Source organism: Pinus tabuliformis, chromosome J (assembly GCF_031772625.1).
Source record: "Pinus tabuliformis cultivar Carrire ecotype Pingquan chromosome J, CPIR1, whole genome shotgun sequence".
Classification (NCBI taxonomy): Eukaryota; Viridiplantae; Streptophyta; class Pinopsida; order Pinales; family Pinaceae; genus Pinus; species Pinus tabuliformis.
Genome location: NC_142295.1, coordinates 1,097,067,438 through 1,097,086,578, shown reverse-complemented (window position 1 = coordinate 1,097,086,578; position 19,141 = coordinate 1,097,067,438). Strand labels below are relative to the sequence as shown.

Below are 19,141 nucleotides of genomic sequence, written 5' to 3'. Positions count from 1 at the left end.
GATAAGATATCCCTGCAAGAACTTAAGATTACCGCCTCGCTTGCCCGGATGGTCACATAAAGAGTGGCCCTGTCCCCACAAACCAAAAAACTCCTCAAAAACAACATAATTTCCCCACCCCACACTAACGTCTTTCAAGGGAAATGGAAAAAGTTGAAAAGCTACTTAAGGCGGTGCAAATATTTTGAAATAAAGAGAAGAGTATCCCCACCTTCGAATGCCTATAATACTAGATCAATGAGTGCTGCGATCCGATGTAGTGTAGGGTTTAGTGGTTCTGCATGAGGGTTCAAGAAGATTCAAGGGGTTTATCTCGGGATTTAAGCCTCCAACCGGATCAGTAGAGAGACTGTAAAATTGAGGTGCAATGGTTGTGTCTTCTTCACCTTCGACAGATTTCTCTTTCAAAGCCCAAGAATTAAGTTCGCTGTTATTGAATGCTTCCTCATCATTGTCTGATATTTTGAATTCATGCCGGGTCGTGGAATCCTTCATCGATAGGCACAGCTGGGATCAGACCAGGCATTTTTACATAACATGCTTCCCCATTCTGCTCCGCAAGATCTTCGGCTTCGAGGAGGTCTTACAGCCGTCCAGCATTGGCGGATGGATCGCGCAGACCTCTGAGCATTCCGCGAATGCGGTCGTAAATCTTCTCTCGCCGTCTGGAGCTTTGTTTTCGTCAATCTTTGCCGCAGATGAGGAAAATGTGGTTCGCTATGTGTTTCCATCCGAGCGCCTTCCGGCGTGGATTTGTCACATGCTTCAGTCGGAGAGGGGTTTGTATATCTTATCTGAAGTCTGCCCTGCTTTATTTAAAGACCGATTGAAGGAGGATGACCATGGAGGAGGATTTCAGGTGCAGTTGAATGCATTTGAGTATTTTATGTTTTGGTTTGCTTATTACGCTGTATGCAAAGATAAAGATATTATGCATCGTTCGGATTCAGATGAAATGAAATTGGGGTTTAAGAAGGCTTCCCGGTCTCGTTTCGAGAAATGGGCGTCTTCTCTGCATAGTTTGCACGGTAGCCATGACAATGGAAGGCCTGTGAAGTTTAATTCTAGCCCTTATTTGCATCTTCTGAATTTGTATCTACACAAATTTGTTCCTATATCTGATTTTTGTGCTCCCAGTGTGTCTGTACATCATTTTTTCGAGGAGAATCCATCGATATTTTCTTGCGCCGAGTTTGTTGTTCATACCTTTGTACAGTTTTGGTTAGTGAATGGATTTTTCGCCCTTACCTTCACGGGTTTGCCAGTCTTTTTGTATTTTGTTACCTGTTAATAATCGATTTCATAGGTATGGTCTCCCCAGTGTAGAAATCACAGAGGCTGTGAAAATACTGGTCAATTATGTAAGCAGTACTTTGTGTTGTCCTCAAGAAGAGTTGAATTCTGGATGGAGAGCTGCATCACAAATGGATACCTTGAGATTGAGGTCATTTTCCTTGCCACGGAGTAGTTTGGTTGTGCCTGCTACATGGTCCCTTCTGTTACAGAGGCCTTTGTACAGGTTTATATTACGAGCTTTCAGTTATTGGCCAGTAGGTGCTTGTCTGAAGAAGGCTACACACATTATTGATCTATGGTTGGATTATTTACAACCTTGGAATATTGGTGAAGAAGGCGAAATGATGCCCGCTCTCGAAGAGGATCATTATTTGGAGGCAGAGAATAAGATGCTTAGGGATAGGGATCAACGATTGTCTCCACTTTCAGGTAGCTTGCTTCAAAAGCAAAAGACTGGTACTGATTCTGTGGGATCATTAGTAAAAAGAAGCACGAAAGAAAGTTGTTATGGATATAATGATCATTGGCAAAACTATGTTCTGGCTAATTATCCTTTTTATAGCTCTCTTGTTGTTCAGTTTCTTGTATTTGCCCACAAGTTCGTGCACATCAATACCAAGGCAGTTCTTCAGATGAATCACAAGGTGCATTGCTCTTTCCTTTATTCTATTATGTCTTATTGATAATAGCAAGGAATAGATGAATAAACTTTGACACTTCAAGCAAGACCCCATGTTTATTTAAAGCAAGATCCAATGGTGGATTAAAGGTACTTATTTCAAGGTAGGATCAACAATTAGGATTATTATACCTAGGTTTTGTATCTAGAAAATTCAGACATGAGGAATTTACTTTTGGAAGTGTGAAAATCAATTAGTTGGAACTTCCTCTTGCATGGGAATAATCACGTAGCAGGAAAGGAGAAAAAGTGTTGTCCAGATCCGAATGTAGATTGATGCCTTTTAAATATTGAATTTGCCTTGCTGTCAGTGCTATATTAACAGAAAAATTCAACATTAACAACAAATGATCCATTCCTGATAGATTAAGTTATGAGCAGTCTTCATGCATGTAAATGTAGGCTTGAATTTGATATAATTGTTTATTAGTTTAACAGACAAAAAATGTCCTTGGTTTATTTTATAGGCGTTTAAACTATCTTTCTTATTTTGCACTCAAATGCTTTGTATGTGAAAATTACGTCGTGTTATTGAAACTTAATTTGGTTGTTAATTCAACAAACAAATAATTGTCTGTGGTTTAAATTAGAGACATTTAGATTAGCGTCTATTTTTTGGATCTCAAATGCTTTGTGTCTGAAAAATACCTATCCAACTTATTATTTTATGTTGACAAATTCATTGTAGTTTAAATAGTTGTAGACAAGATTTCCAATCAAATAGCTAAGCACACCATCTATTTACAGTCTTTTGTGGAGGGTCATTTCCATAAATTATCATGTCTATTGCTCGAGAAACAATGGGTAAATTCAACCTGATGTCATTGCACTGAAGTTACTTCTATTTGATAATTCAGTGAGCAATTTATATGCTTCATGTTTTGGACGAGTTCTGCAAAGAAGGATTGAGTTTTTCATTTTACATCTGACAGGTACTTCGCTAACTTTGTATAATGGGCATAGATATTGAATGGATATGGACAAACTTGTGATCCCAACCCAAACCTGGTTTGACTATGCAATTTTGAAGAAAATGTTTTTTGGTATATTCTTATGCACTGTCAAGGGTTCTCAACACAAATTGGGAGTGATCATGTTTGCTGTGTTTATAATATAATTGGGCTAGGAGGCTCATTTTACAGCCCAGTGTGAACGTGATGTGTAAGTATGTTCGTGCTCAACTTGGACTCTAGAGTTGACATGTGTCCCTCTTAAAATAAAAATAAAATATTCTCTAAATAGAAAAGTAATGTTGGCTATAATAAAAAAGAAAAAAAGAATATGCTATACATGTTTAATTAGTTATCCATTTGACCTATAATATAATTTCATGTAAAGTAATTAGAAGTAAAAAAAATTATGCGAGTAAGATGTTTAAACCTTATACTTTTCAAAAAATAAGTTAACACTTTATATAAATAAATTACTTGAAGATCTATATTAATAACTTGTGTGAATATCAACTTATGTGAATCCGTGCTTAAGATGGATCCATGCTGGTAAATCATAATGCTTTTCTGACCAAAAAATGTCCTGAATGTGTGTAGTAAGACTTGAAGATCTATATCAATAACTTATGTGAATATCAACTTATGTGAATCCGTGCTTAAGATGGATCCATGCTGGTAAATCATAATGATTTTCTGACCAAAAAATGTCCTGAATGTGTGTAGTAAGTCTGTTGCTTTCAAAGAAAATTGAAGTCCTAAGTTTCTCAAATCTTTCCCTATAACTGTCTGGATAATGTTGATATGCCAATAGTCGGCATTCGTAATCCATTCTCAAGTCACATAAGAAGTGAGTGCAACTCAATGTTACTTAGGTGGATCATGGTTGGGTGGGCAGTGGTCTTGCCTGAAACCTTGCGTTTCCTGCCAAGTTTGATGATTGTTTTTTAATGTCTTATTGAAAATGTTCCTGGATTTCAATATTTCACTGTTTTAGCTTGATCTTCTAACAAGTTCACTTCTTTGATAATGGTAGCAGTTGGTGGTTATTATTTCTAATTTGTTACTTTTATCCAGATAGAAACAATACTTGAAATCCAATTTACATTCATGCATTTTCGTTGTATATTCATGATCACTTTAATTTTCAACAGGTTTGGTATTTGGCTGAGATTTATGTCAGTTTATACTGGAGTTCATAGTACATGTATAATTTTGTTTGTTAATGTATTTTCTGACAAGTATATCAAATGGGATTCAAAAGGGTGGACTGTGGTTATTCACAGTTGAATTTCCATGCGTATTTCATTGTATCATTAGAACTGAGATATGTAATGGCAATAACATCTTTTTCTGAACGTGTCCTTTGCAGTGTTACCTCTATTCTTTGCTTTTCCAAAAAACTGGTTTTATAATTTGTTAAAGTCTGTTGTATTCTAATGTAATATTTTGTTTTCATCTGTAGGTATTAAGTGTTTTGGTATCTTCAAAAGAGCTACTGTGTCTTATTCGAAGCATAGATTCGACATACAATGATGTGAAGTCGGGAAGTGCGCCATGCTGTTTTGACAGTTTGCATAAGGTTGTGCCTGCCATCCGAGAGCAGCTACAGGTCTTCCCTCTATGACCTATACAGTGTTCTGACGTAGGCTACCTTATCCAATGCACCATTTTTAAAAAGGTTTTGTTTGGAAAATGCCTCATTATATTAAGATGTTTCTTTGTGACTACTACAGGACTGGGAGGGTGATTTATCAAATTTTGAGAAAGGCAGTGAAATTACTCACTCTCCTTCGCAAAAAGAAACACCGATGTTGCAACTTTTCAGCACCAGTGATAGTGGAGGCCATCAAATGCTAAAGGTAAGTTTTGTGAATAGTTTCTCTTTATCTCTTTCTTTTTGCAAGACTCATTTGGTTGATGGATAGGTTTATAATTTATTCTGCCCATACATCAAAATTGGAACCTTACAAAGATAATTCCTTACAAACATTAATTCAACAAAATTTTTATTTATGCCATTATAAGGAGGTAACTGCATCAGTAATTGTTTATATTAATTTTCCCAGAGAAAGATGTTCCCTTAACTTGCCCACATATTAACTGTTCCAAGTGAGGAAGTTGGTACATTGTCAGAGTGATGGAATCCCCCTTTCTCTCTCCTTTCCCTGCATTTTTTTTCTGGGTGAGGAATGGAATTGACTTCTAGTTGAAATACCAGCTGGTAACTGGACAGAACTACTTGGGAATAGATCCTGTAACCTCCCTGGGTATTATGCCTTCTGTAGAAAGGGTTGGGAAAACTGAGCTATACTATTGTGCTAAGTTGGGCAAACTGAGCTATACTATTGTGCTAGGGTTGGGCAAACTGAGCTATACTATTGTGCTAAGTTGGGCAAACTGAGCTATACTATTGTGCTAAGTGTTCATTACATATGTACAAACATGAAATCAATCACTATCTTTATTGGGATTTTCTATAACTAAAATGGCAATGAATTCTATAAATCTTCCATACAAAAGTTTAGAATGACTTTAAAGCTCAGGTAGCTGGACATTATTTTATTCAAGAGGAGAGCTGTGTTGGAGTAGATTATTCCTCAATTTTTTGACCACACTGCAGAGCTCATCTTCAGGGTATAATTGAAGTTTGATTAAATTTGGGCTTGATAAGAACATACTTTTAAAAAATTGATTTCTGATTAATCTTAGCTGGATAATAACCTAGTTGTGATTTAATTTTGCTAGTTGGAAAATAATCTGCCATGGTCTGGATCTTCAACTTGTCCTGACAATGAACCACACTTGTTGGTTTGGAACGCGTCGACAAATGATTTATGATGTGATTTATGCCGAAAATTCTTCTCAATAATTGAGTTTTTAAACTTTATAGATGATTTTTATTTTTTATTTTTGGGAGGGGGTGGGGAGGTAATTTAAAGGCCTTTTATTAACTGTTGATGATCACATATGATCCAAACTTCTGTATGCCTCTGGTCTGCCACTAGGTAAACCGGACCATTGGCAATACAGGAGGTCTGCTGTCCAAAAATATACATTTAAAAAAAATATACTGAGTTCTAAAAAAGCCTACAGTGCCTTGGCTTAACAGCCACAAAATATAACACATAATCCTACTATAATAGTAAAGATAGAAAACATAAATTTTCATGAGGAGACTAGGAGGCGGAAACCTCCACATCTATGGGTGCTTGATCACCTGGACTGTCTAAATGAGTTGGGCCTTTGCCATGCGGTAAGACTGCTTTTATCCTTGTCAAATGCTTGTCCATGGCTTTAAATTCCAACTGCATCATGTTCATCATCATCAGAATTTTGTTTTTAGTGTCATTTTTGGAAAGGAGTACCCTTCCCTGCAGCTGTCTAGTTGTAATGGGACTGGTACATCTACTCTTGATAGATGACCTTTCAGCAATGAAGCAGTGATACCTCTCAAATTTCCATTGCCATTTTCCCACCCTCAAATGCTAGTTCCAACTCACACGGCAATTGATGAGCTTTCGGGGTTATGTATGCCCTGAGGAGGCCCTGCTGCAGATAGAATCCACCTCAGAAGTGCGTGCCCCGGCCAGGAGTAAGGACTTGATGAGAGGAAGAAAATAAAGAGACCTGAGTAGGAGCTGATCCCAAGAGGAGGGTAGCCCAAGATGGTCTGGTCCCTCTCTCACACCACACCTCGACAAAGCCTCACACCACCATAAACAAAACCAGAAAAACCATAAAGCAGCAAGGAATAACAGAGGATGCCCTGGATTCAGCATAATCAGATAGAAATTGCCATTCATGAATAACATTTACCATCATGAAACAACACAATGTGCCTTTGCAAAGCTTCCCAAATCTGAACTGAGACCTTGCAAAGATTGCTTTTCTCATGCGAGGAGTTTGGTGGAGAGTAAAAGCATCATCTGAGATAATGAAGGGACGTACAACTGTGTACACATTCTCATGAAGTGGTGTGGTGGGCACATCTACCTTGCTGGGGGTTAGATGAAGTTAATTTGATGTAAAGCATCAAAGAGGAAACATGACATCAATGACTAGTTAAATGTGTTGTTTAGAAATTAGACAAGGTTAGAGAAGGTTATATTGAAATTTCACATTGGGTTGGCCTATACTTCTACCCCTTTTTTGGTTTCTTCTCTTTTTTCAGCTTTTATTTGTTTACGCAGAGGAGAATTTGCATGTTTGCAAAATGATGCTTCCAGAAACATCTTCATCCATCTGACAAATCTATAATTTCTCCATAAGTATACAAAAATGGTGAGGAGTGCAGAGTTCCTAAACTACTGGTCTGTCTGATCTTCTGCTGTTAAAACTTAAAGTTAGCTCTAAGAGTCTAAACAAAACAATTTGATAGTTAATTTTGTATGAATTGAAACTTCTGTGTCTACCTTAGATAAAATTTTACTTTGAAGCACATCGTTGTAGATTATACAACCTTTAGGCATACATATTTTCTTGATTATCTCTTCTATTTTTTGCCTCACACCAGATACTTCTAATTGATTTATTCCAAAGTGTGTTTCCATCAATAGTATCAATAGATTTTCGTATAGGGGACCTTGCTAAAAAGATCTTGCATTCTGTCCCTCGTACCTTATTTAAGAAATGCCACCCATTTCCAATGGAGTAGAGGCCACTTGTTTTCATTTTTATCTCTCCAAAGGATGCTTCTAATGATGCTCTCTAGATATTGTATAATTGTAGCAGGGGCCATTAGAATGTTGCTTTGATAGAGGGATATCTGATAGGATTGGCCAGTGTCCAGTCTCTTGCCGTATGTTTCAAACTTGACAAGTAAATAGGATAGGCCAATGGGATTGCTAACTTCATCAGTGTTGATGAGGTAGGGATGTAAAGATTGCCCTATCTCTTCTATTTAAGAAAAGCCCCATCTCTTGTCCGTCATGCCCATGGGGGAAGTTCAGTTTAGGTTTCAGCTTATTGTATAATACCAGTGTCCAGTCACTTGCCTTATGCTTCAAACTTGACAGATAAATAGGATGGGCCAATGGGATTGCTAACTTCGTCAGTGTTGATATAAGGTAGAGGCGTGAAGGTTGCCCCTGATAGAGGATATTACAAGTAGAGGAAGGTTCTCAACATGGCATTACTAAGTGATTGCATCCATCTAGAATTTGAAGAATTATATATTTTTGCTTGTCTCTGCATTAGATATGTCTACTAAATGCTTCCAGTTGATGGGGCATTGATTTGAGCATTCAATATATTTTTATTCTTTATCAAAGTATTCTTTTGTTGTATTTGTATTTTTCAATTTATGCCTTACGGCGTTTCCTTTGCAACATCTGGTGCAAATGCTAGTATATCTTACCTCATTTTATGGTTAACATTGTATAACAAAAACATGCGTTGTGTTATGTAATTAATACTAACATGTAATATTGATTTTTTTTGTCAGAATGCTATAGGTAATGATTGCCAAGACGATGATCCAAATTATGTTCAACATATATCAAGAGATGATGAGGATGAGGATGAGGATGATGGTGGTGAAGGAGGAGATGATGATGATAGTTGCGGTGTTGGTGATGATGTGGATCAGAGTAATGAGGATGCTCAAGATGATCATGAGGATGATCTTGGTGGTGGTAGCTAGGCATGCACATGCATTGTTTTTTATGAAGAAATTATTGTGTAGAATGACATTGTTATGTTTAGATGGGTGTTGTGAATTTACCCTATATCAATAAGAAATTTTGATTTTGTAATCATACGATGAGTTTGATTTATGTATGTTGTTAATTTATCGTAGAATAACGATATTCATGAAATATTTTGATTTGTTAATCATATTGAATTTTACTTGTTTTGATTAAAAATAATACTGATTTTATTAGTATTATGTTGCTATTTTATACATGTTTTGAAAATTGTTAATGACACATTGTTATTTTTTTGGATGGATGTTGTCAATTTCTCTTAAATTTCTTTACAAATGATTTTGAATTGTGATATATGCTTTAATGATATTTAGAAACTATCATATATTTCACTATGAATCTATAAAGGGGGTCATATATGTAAAGAAAAATATACTCTATATAAGAAGTCAAATGCAGATGTAACCATGGATGCAAAATTGAAAGTAAAATTGGATGTTAAACTAGGAATTAATACAAAATGCAAACAATTGACATACAAAGTGTTTTAAACTAGAAGTGAAAAATTGTGCAATAGTTGACACAAAGAAGGGAACAAAACATGGCATACAAAAGGATATCAAATTGCGCAATAACAAGGACACATAAATGGGCACCAAATTAGATGCAAAAAAAGACAACAACTAGATGTAAAATAAGATGCAAAGTTGAGCGTTAAAAAGAAGCAAAAAACGTTACAAATTAATATGCCAAATGATGATGCAAATAATGGTGTAAATTTGGGATGCAAACTTGGGTGCAAAAAAGGAAAAAAAAAAGATGTAAGAAAGACATAAAACAAGATGCAAAATGGGGCTGAAAAAAGGTGAAACCAAGGATGCCATATTGGATGTAAAAAATGATTCCTAATCACATGCAAATTTAGGCTCGAACTCAGACACAAAATTATATGCAAATGTGGACACAAAATGAGGCAAAAAAAGATGCAAATTTGGATGGTGAAAACGATGTAAAACTAGACACGAAAAAAATGCAAAATTGGATGAAAAAGTCGGTGTAAATAATGGTGCAACATTGGACACAAGTAGACACAAAAAATGGTGCAAAAAGGGGCATAAAATAGCTTAAAGTTGGATGCAAAACTTGGTGCAAAAACAAATACAAAAGTAGACGTAAAAAATGGCTCTAAATTGAATGTACCATTAGACACAAAATAAGATGCAAAGGTGGACACAACACATGACTCAACATAAGATGCAAATATAAATGCAAATTTGGATGCTCAAAATGATGTAACATTAGATGCAAGAGATGGTGTTAAAAATGATGCAAAATTGGATGAAACAAATGACGCAAAATATGGTGCAAAATGAGATGGGAAAAATGGAGACAAATCAAACGTAAATGTGGATGTAAAAAATGGTCCAAAAAAAGATGCAAAAATGGGCATAAAAATGGATGCAAAATTTGGTGCTAAATCAAATTCAACACATGGTGCAAAGATAGGCACCAAAGCTGGTGCAAAAATAGAAGCAAAAACTAGTGTAAGACTAGATACAAAACCTGGCGTAAGACTAGATGCAAAAACTGACACAAAATGGATGCATAAAAAGACGTTAAATTGGATTCAAAATACAGTGTAGACTTGATGCAAATGATGGTGCAAAAATGGAAGCAAAGAATGACACAAAATAGGAAGCAAAAGAGAATGAAAAATAGATGCAAAAAACGACACAAAACTAGAAGCAAAACCTGTCATAAAATAAGATGCAAATCTTGGTTCAAAATTTGACGCAAAAAATGATGCATAGTTTGGTGTAAAAAATGATGCAAAATCTAGCATGAAAAAGGATGCAAAATCAGGTGCAAAAAAGGACGCTTTAAAAATTGTACAATAGAGCCAGATTTAGCGCCAGGTTGCTCATCACAATTACAAAAAAAATGCACTAAAATCTGGCGCAAATCGCTGGTTTTTTTGTAGTGAGATGCTCATATTAAAAGACAAAATATGGACTAGAGCTTGAGTCTTGAATACTCCCATGTTGCCAAGATGAGTGTCTAATTAGGTGACTAAGGACCGTCACTAGTGTCCAACAATGAGGGGTAGGTTCCAGTAATTCTCTTGATCAACATATTATTTTTCCTGTTCATGTTGTTCATTTTCTCCAAGAGTTCAGCCATGAGATGAGTAGCACGCCTAACTTGTGGCTTGGGTAGCCATGACCCAAGGGTATCTAAGCCATCAAAATTATCCACACCTGACTTGGGCCACACCAACCCTTAACATGGTTGTATTTTTTCCAATGGGGGCTTGAATCAATGACATTTTCACCATGGAGAGCCTTAATAGAACACTCTATCAATGTCTATTCTATGCCTTGTGGGAAAAATATTTTTAAAATATTATAAACATTTATAAATTGTATTACAAATACTATTATTATTATTTGTAAAATCAAAGATATTATATTACTTCAAAAAACATAGAAATACAATATAGATTGTCTCTACTTGTTTGTTGCTAAGGAAACCAGACCAATATAATAAGCTTAAAGTTTTTAAATTGTCTCTACTATTCCTAACTTGCTGATCTAATAGCATAAAACATAAAGAAAGAAATACATAGATAGTATTGCATAGATTACTAGAGATGCTCATATTAAAAGACAAAATATGGACTAGAGCTTGAGTCTCGAATACTCTCATGTTGCCAAGATGAGTGTCTAATTAGGTGAATAAGGACCGTCACTAGTTTCCAACAATGAGGGGTAGGTGCCAGTAATTCTCTTGATCAACATATTAATTTTCCTATTCATGTTGTTCATTTTCTCCAAGAGTTCAGCCATGCAGATGATAAGCTCATGTTGAGTGTTTTCTATGTTAGTGAGAACCTTGCCCATGAGGGTTTTAACATGCTAATACAAATTAATTGTCTACATGTATGCAAATGCTTAGGCCTTGGTAGAATTTCCAACATTAGGGATCCAGTCTCTGATCTCCCGCTTCACATGAGGGTCATGAACAAATCTACGAGCTTCCATGATTTCATCTTCAATGTCTAAAATGGCCCTTAGGATACTTCGAGAATTATGTTTCTATACCACTCCATAGATGTTATGGTAGAGGTTTGGGTGCGTGTACCACACAGGAAGGGGGGATTAAAAACATGAGAAGAAGGGGGGTGTCAGGTCTTCCTCTACGACCTTGTCTTGGGAGGCCAATTAGAAGTCTGCAAATCATGATGGCGGAGGGAGCTAAATTAGGGGACGCTGAGGAGGAAGGGGTGCAATGAGAAGAGATGCTATACATAGGAGAAAAAGGCATAGGGTCAGGAAGTTGAAGATAATAACATAGGAGAAAGTCTTAAAATTAGCGAGGAAGGCAAGGCCATCCCACAATGAATTAGGCGAGAGAAAACCCCCCAGACAGACAAGGCCAAAGAGGGGGATAGAAATCCATAACCCATAATAGTAAATCGAAGAAAACAAAGAAAACATAAAATGATGCCATTTTTGAAAGGAATTTCAAGGGACCAGAAATAAGGGGTCGAACTTGATTGATATAGAGCCACAAAGAGGACAAGCACATAAGAACACATAGAGCCTCAAGCCATCAAGATGAATTGTGAGTGTTATGGTCTGTGATTACATGATTCCCTAATGTGAGACCTAATAGTCTGAAGCTGCTTCTTTTGACGAGATGTTGCCATAATTTATGGGTTAATATTGACACCAAACTCCTTTGATCAACTTCGTAGCGGCCTTCCCCCCCACTTCATAACATTATAGACCTAACCCTGTGCCTTTGCAACCATGATTGTTCCCCCAAGCCTGCGAAGGTATAATCCCCGCACCAATGCACTTTCCCAAGAGATCGCATTCTCAGAGAGTGCGCCATTGAAAACTTTCCTTGCGTGACTCAAACCTCATGGCAACGGGGTGGCCATGCAAACTAGGTGGGGGAACCCTGTCGCCTACCATTAAACATGACCTTTTTCATTGTTATCCCACCACACATTTGGTAAACACCCTCCATGAAAATATAAATATTAAATTTAATAATAAAAACCTATTTATTTATTTTTGAAATTATTTAAATATTTTATATTTAAATATTATATATTCTTAATAATTAAATATATTTATATGAAAATTACCCCATAATAGCTCAATTGGTTATATATTGTTGGAAATAATACTGAGAGGGGGGGTGAATCAGTATTATCTAATTCTTTTAATAAATCTTCTTTATTTGTTCTTTGAATTATTTTTGCATGTCAGTACCATAAAATAATGAGCATGAACAAAAGAAAACAGATAGTCATACCAAAGAACACAAGATGTAAGGTGGAAACCCAATGTGGGTGAAAACCACCTGCTGCAATATGTCTCTATCTTCTTTCAAATTAGAAACTCCTTTTACAATGGTTTTGTACTGGTGCAGTCCTTTACCAGTACGCAGGCTGCAACCTGCAGAGAGCTACAACTCTCTCTCTCGTTTTCCAGTCTCTCCTGGAAGGGAGCTACAACCCCCTACTTCTTTTCTTACAAGGACCACTTTTCATAAATTTTCAAACTGGATCCATAAGCATCAAATGATCATCAAGTATAAGAGAATCACCTAATCAACTGTAGTAACCAGATCAACAATAATAGGATCAAACCCAGAACACAACAATGATAAACAAAGATCTTAAGAGAAGTAAGCACCCTGCTCAACTGCTCGCCTGCTTACGTAAGCACCCTGCTCAACTGCTGGCCTGCTTACTGTACTCACCCTGTTCAACTGCTTGCCTGCTTACAGTACGCACCCTGCTCAACTGCTAGCCTGCTTATGTACGCACCCTGCTCAACTGCTAGCCTGCGTACCTCGCTCTTAGTCCATTGAACTGCCTGCGGACCTCCGCACCTGCAACCCTTCTGTGCCTGCGTATGTACGCACCTGCAACCCTTCTGTGCTTGCGTATGTACGCACCTGCAGCCCTTCTGTGCCTGCGTACCTCCGCACCTTCAACCCTTCTGTGCCTGCGTACCTCCGCACCTGCAACCCTTCTATGCCTGCGTACCGGCGCACCTGAAACGCTTCGTTCCTGCGTACGTACGCACTTTTCTTTCACTGTACCTACGTACCTTCAGGCATAGATGATTTCAAGACTTCAGAAATAACCCAGACAGTCAGATCTACAGATCTGAACATGCGCCGAAGAGATCTCAGTCCATCAATAGATTCGCCTTATTTAGATCTAGACCAGATCTAGCCCTCGTAAGATATTCAACCCAAAACATGCTCAAGCCAAATGATCTCCTTTGCTTTATATAGGAAAGCTCTTCCTTAAAACATGGATCAATACCACGAGCCGACACCATAATAACCCAATACCGTCGGCTAAATACCAAGAGTAAAACATAAGAAAACCCCACATGTGAATTTCTTTGCCTTGAAATGTGTGCACTGGGGGTACGCACCTCCTGAATGGGATAACTGCAGGTATGTACGCACTTTATGTAACACTGACCTGCGTGTACGCACCTTATGTAAGGTGTACCTGCGTACCCCTTATTTTCTTCAATATTTGATAGCTGATCATCAATCTCTGCTGCTGACTTGAAGTACTGTGATCTATCACCTGAATGGGTTGCCATCAAGGACAACACTTTAGCCATAATGCCAACAATCTCCCCCTTTGGACTTGATGGAAACCTCAAAACTTCAGCTTCATTCTCCCCCTTTGACATCAAGGGCAAAGGGTTATGCTCCCCCTAAGAACATGCTCCCCCTGAATATGAACCAGATCTGCAACGAAGAACCATAATCCACCATGAAAGAGATAGAGACATATTGCAGCTACTTCCAAGATCTCCTTCTGCACATCCTCCATAATGCCAACAATGCATTATATGCTCCCCCTGAACCTGTACCATCAATGAGAAGAGGTTCAGCAATAAGATGATGCATCAACAACCCCCAGCTTTTGCCTGAGGTATTCAAAAGTGTCCCTGGGCAATGGTTTGGTGAGAATATCAGCAACTTGTTCCTTAGAAGGAACATACTCCAACTTTACCTTCTGTTCAAGCACTTGTTCCCGGAGAAAATGATACTTGATTGGTATGTGCTTGGTTTTTGAATGCATAACCGGATTCTTTGAGATGCTGATTGCACTTGTGTTATCACATAAGATGGGGATAGGTGGTGTACAAGTGATTTGAAAATCCTGCAAATTCTGCATCATCCAAAGGAGTTGGGTGCAACAAGATGCAGCAGCAACATATTCCGCTTCAGCTGTAGACAAGGCAATCGAACTCTGTTTCTTGCTGAACCAAGATACCAGTCTGGAACCCATAAAGAACGCACCACCACTTGTGCTTTTCCTGTCATCCACGCTTCCGGCCCAATCTGCATCTGTATAAGCATGAAGTGTAAGATCTGTATCTCTAGGATACCATAAGCCATAATTTTGAGTCCCTTGAAGATATTTGAAAATTCTCTTCACTGCCTGAAGATGAGTCTCCTTCGGATTTGCCTGAAATCTTCCAACTATTCCAACTACATGCATGATGTCCGGTCGGGTACCTGTCAAATAAAGTAAACTTCCAATCATAGATCTGTAGGTTGGTTGATGTACTGCTGTAGATTCATCATTTGCACTGAGGCTACATCCTGTGACCATGGGTGTACATACTGGTTTTGCATCTTCCATACCATATTTCTTCAAAATCTGTTTGAGATACTTGGTTTGAGATAAAAAGATTCCTCCTTCTTTTTGTTGGATTTGCAAACCAAGGAAATATGTCAGTTCTCCTAGCAAGGACATTTCAAATTCTTTCTGCATGACCGAGGCAAAACTTTGACTCATAGCTTCTTCATTGCTCCCAAAAATAATGTCATCTACATACACAACAAGTATTAGCAATTTGTCATTTTCAACTTTTATATAAAGATTGCTATCTGCTGATCCTTTTGAAAAGCCTTGTTGATGAAGATATTTGTCCAAACGGTAGTACCAAGCCCTTGGAGCTTGTTTGAGACCATAGAGAGCCTTCTTCAATCTGCATACAAGATTTGGATCATTTCCAAGAATGAACCCATCTGGCTGTTCAATGTACACTTCTTCTTCCAAGTCTCCATTCAGAAAGGCTGATTTCACGTCCATTTGAAATACTTTGAAGTTTTGAAAACTTGAGAGAGCAAGGAACATTCGGATGGCCTCAAGTCTTGCAACAGGAGCAAAGGTTTCTTCAAAGTCTATTCCTTCTTGCTGCGCATACCCTTTACAAACAAGTCTGGCTTTGTTTCTAATTACTTCTCCATTTTCATTCAATTTATTTTTGAAGACCCATTTTGTTCCGATAACATTCTTATCTTTTGGTCTAGGAACCAGTTCCCAAGTGTTGTTCTTTTCGATCTGCTCAAGTTCTTCATCCATTGATTTCACCCAACATTCATCTTCGCATGCCTCTTTCACATTTTGTGGTTCAGTAGAAAAGAGTAATGCCAAATAGCTTGAAGCTTCTGCAACTGTTCTTCTTGTTTGTACACCTGCTTCTTTCTGCCCCATAATCTGAGATTCTGGATGATTCTTCTGAACATATCTGGATGGAGTCTTTTATTCTATTCTTGTTTGCTCCTTTGGTTCTTCTTGAGGTTCTTCTTGAGGTTCTTCTTCTTCATCATTCTGTCGTTGGGGGTAGCCTTCATCTTCTTCGATGTCTTCATGATGTACTTGCCTAGGAATGTATCCCTTCTCATCAACCACTACATCAATGCTGTCAACAATTCTGCCAAATCTTTTATTGTAGCATTTGTATGCTTTGCTATGTGGAGAGTAACCAAGAAGAATGCCTTCATCTGCTCTAGGTTCAAGTTTGCCAAGCTGCTCATCAGTATTCTTGATATAGCATTTGCTCCCAAAGATTTTGAAGTGCTTTACTGAAGGAGTCCTACCACTCCAGAGCTCATGAGGAGTTTGAGTGCTGTTCACCCGGACATTTGTTTTGTTGAGAATAACAACTGCAACATGTGGAGCTTCACCCCAGAAAGTTGCGGGAGTTCCTGACTCATCAAGCATAGCACGAGCCATTTGTTGGACTGTTCTGTTCATTCTTTCCACAACTCCATTTTGCTGAGGAGTTCTTGCTGTAGAGAATTCTCTTCTTATCCCATGTTCTTCACAGAAATCGAAAAATTCATTTGAAGTAAATTCCCCACCTCTGTCGGATCTGAGGCACTTAATTTTGTGACCTGATTCATTTTCAACCAAGGCTTTGAAGGATTTGAATTTTTCGAATGCTTCATCTTTGTGCTTCATAAGTCCTAACCAGACAAACCTGGAGAAATCGTCAATGAATAATATCAAGTATTCTTCTCCTCGAGGTGTTCTTTTCCTGAAAGGACCGCATGTATCTGTATGAACTAGCTCAAGAGGCATGCTAGCTGATCCTTCTTTCTCTGGAAAGTTAGTTCTGGTTTGTTTTCCAAACTGACATGATTTTCATATGGTGTTGTCAGGAATTTTGATATCTGGAAGATCGCGAACTGCCTGATATTTGCATGCTTTCCTTATTTGTGAAAAGCTTAGATGTCCCAACCTCCGATGCCATAACCAGTGCTCATCATCCTTGCTCAGATAGCATTGTTGTTGTCCTTCTTCAAATATGTACAGATTATTTGGAGTTCTTTTGCCTTTGATCACTGTTTTACCTGTATCAAGATCACGAACAAGACATCCATTTGATCTGAATATAACCTCGGTTCTTTGATCACACATCTGGCTGACACTTAGAAGATTATGCTTCAATCCATGAACATACAAAACATTTCCAACCTTGACCTTTTCTTTTAACTGAGCAATGCCTTTTCCTTTTATAGTTGCAGGAGTATCATTTCCAAAAGAGACTTTCTTTCCCTTTTCTAGAGTAGAGTAAGACTCAAGTTTTTCTTTATCACCTGTCATATGCTTCGAACATCCACTGTAAATGTACCATAGATTTTCCTGTCCTTCTGCATAAAATGCTATCCCACATCTTTCTGTTTGAGGTTCCTTTATTCTCCATGTTTTGGTGCTTGAGGCTTGTTCCTTTTTCTGCTGAAACCTGCTCCTGCATTCAGAGTCTTCATGACCAAAGTTATTGCAAATAGAACATTCAACTTCATTTTCAAGAACCGAAAAGTTGTTACAGGTCCTTTTTGTAATCCCCATCATACTTCTTTGTTTTTGAGCTTCCGTAGTCATGATCATTTTATATGCAACACATTGAGCTGCTTTGTGACCAAAGTTATGGCAAGAAAAGCATTGTCCATTGAAGAAACTTCTGCGGTTATCGAATCTACCAGCCAATTGATTGTAATTTCTATTGTCATCTATTCTTGAACCAAATTGAGAAGATTTTACCTGTGGCTGGTTGTAGCTTTTGTTCACCCTTAAGATGGATTGCCCCTGATAGTTTCTGTTTGTAATTCGTCACTGCTTTACCTGATGATCTTCATTGTGCTTTTGCTCATTTCTTCTTGCTGCATCAAGATAACTTTTTGAGGTGGATGCTTGAGAAGTTTCTCCATTATAGCCCAGACCTGTCTTGTTTAGTGGGGACCGCTGCACATTGATAATCTCATCCAAAGTTTCAGATCCTTTGAAAAACTTGAGATTAATAGCTTTTGTTTTCTCAATCTCTTTTCTAAGACCAACAATTTCACCTTCTAATTTTTCATGATGTTTTTCCTTTTCATCAATTTGAGATTGTAGAGTATCAATGATCATGTTCTTTTCTTCTATACATCTCTTGAGTCTAGTAATTTCATCATAAAGGTTATCCACATTTATAGCATCCATATAATCATCATCTTCAAATGCCATTAACAACTTATATTCATTACCTTGTTCATCTTCATCACTGTTTGATAGACCATCACTATCTTCATGAGTGTAGTAGCTTTTCTTATTTGCATTCTGTTTCTTGTTCCATCTAACAGGTTCCTTTCCTTTATCCTTATAAGGACATTTTGCAGCATAATGACCTACTCTTCCACAAGCAAAGCATTTAAAAGGTAACTTACCTCTGAACCTTCCAGAACCCCTTTGAAGATTTCTGACAAAATTTGATTCTTCTTCCTCTTCTTCTGGGACGTGGCTCGCTTCATAATAATCTCCTTTGCCTGATGCCTTGAAAGTAGCTTCTCTTCTGTCTGATGGACCTCCCTTTCTCATTTCATAAGCAGTTAGAATTCCATGTAGCTGAGACATAGTAAGAATTCGTAGATTTTCCTTTTCTTCTATTGCAGATACTTTAGATTCAAACTTGGGGGACAATGATCTTAGAACCTTTTCAACTACAATAGCCTCTTTTATTTCTTCACCCAAATTTTTCATATAGTTAACAACCTCATCTACCCGAAGAAAATAGTTAGCCACACTTTCATCATTATACATTTTGAGAGTCTCATACTGAATTCTGAGAGTTTGAAGTTTAGCACGCTTTACCTGTTCATCTCCTTCATAGCTCGTGACAATTTTGTCCCATATCTCTTTTGCGGATTTATAGTGCATTACCTTCATGAATTCTGATTGAGATATACAT

At 37.6% G+C, this 19,141-nt stretch overlaps 1 protein-coding gene and 1 long non-coding RNA gene across 3 annotated transcripts; both read left to right on the top strand.

Moving 5' to 3' along the window:
* Window positions 1-367: 367 nt before the first annotated feature.
* On the top strand, window positions 368-4,549 carry LOC149230863 (uncharacterized). Its single transcript, XM_089381441.1, has 4 exons — window positions 368-1,221; window positions 1,307-1,361; window positions 1,506-1,940; window positions 4,388-4,549. The coding sequence occupies exons 1-4, from the start codon at window positions 368-370 to the stop codon at window positions 4,547-4,549; spliced, it is 1,506 nt and encodes a 501-aa protein (XP_089237567.1).
* LOC149230862 (uncharacterized) lies at window positions 4,387-8,679 on the top strand. Of its 2 annotated transcripts, none has more exons than XR_016247401.1 (3): window positions 4,387-4,534; window positions 4,659-4,784; window positions 8,369-8,679. It is a non-coding gene; the product is annotated as an uncharacterized LOC149230862 (long non-coding RNA). The 2 variants fall into 2 exon arrangements; XR_016247402.1 differs by having other exon boundaries at window positions 4,387-4,567.
* The last annotated feature ends 10,462 nt before the right edge of the window (window positions 8,680-19,141 follow it).

Coding starts and splice junctions, on each gene's coding strand:
- LOC149230863 (XM_089381441.1), top strand. CDS start 368: ATGGTTGTGTCTTCTTCACCTTCGACAGATTTCTCTTTCAAAGCCCAA. Junction 1,362..1,505: donor TGAAAATACTGGTCAATTAT/GTAAGCAGTACT, acceptor CTTCTGTTACAG/AGGCCTTTGTACAGGTTTAT. Junction 1,941..4,387: donor TTCTTCAGATGAATCACAAG/GTGCATTGCTCT, acceptor TTTCATCTGTAG/GTATTAAGTGTTTTGGTATC.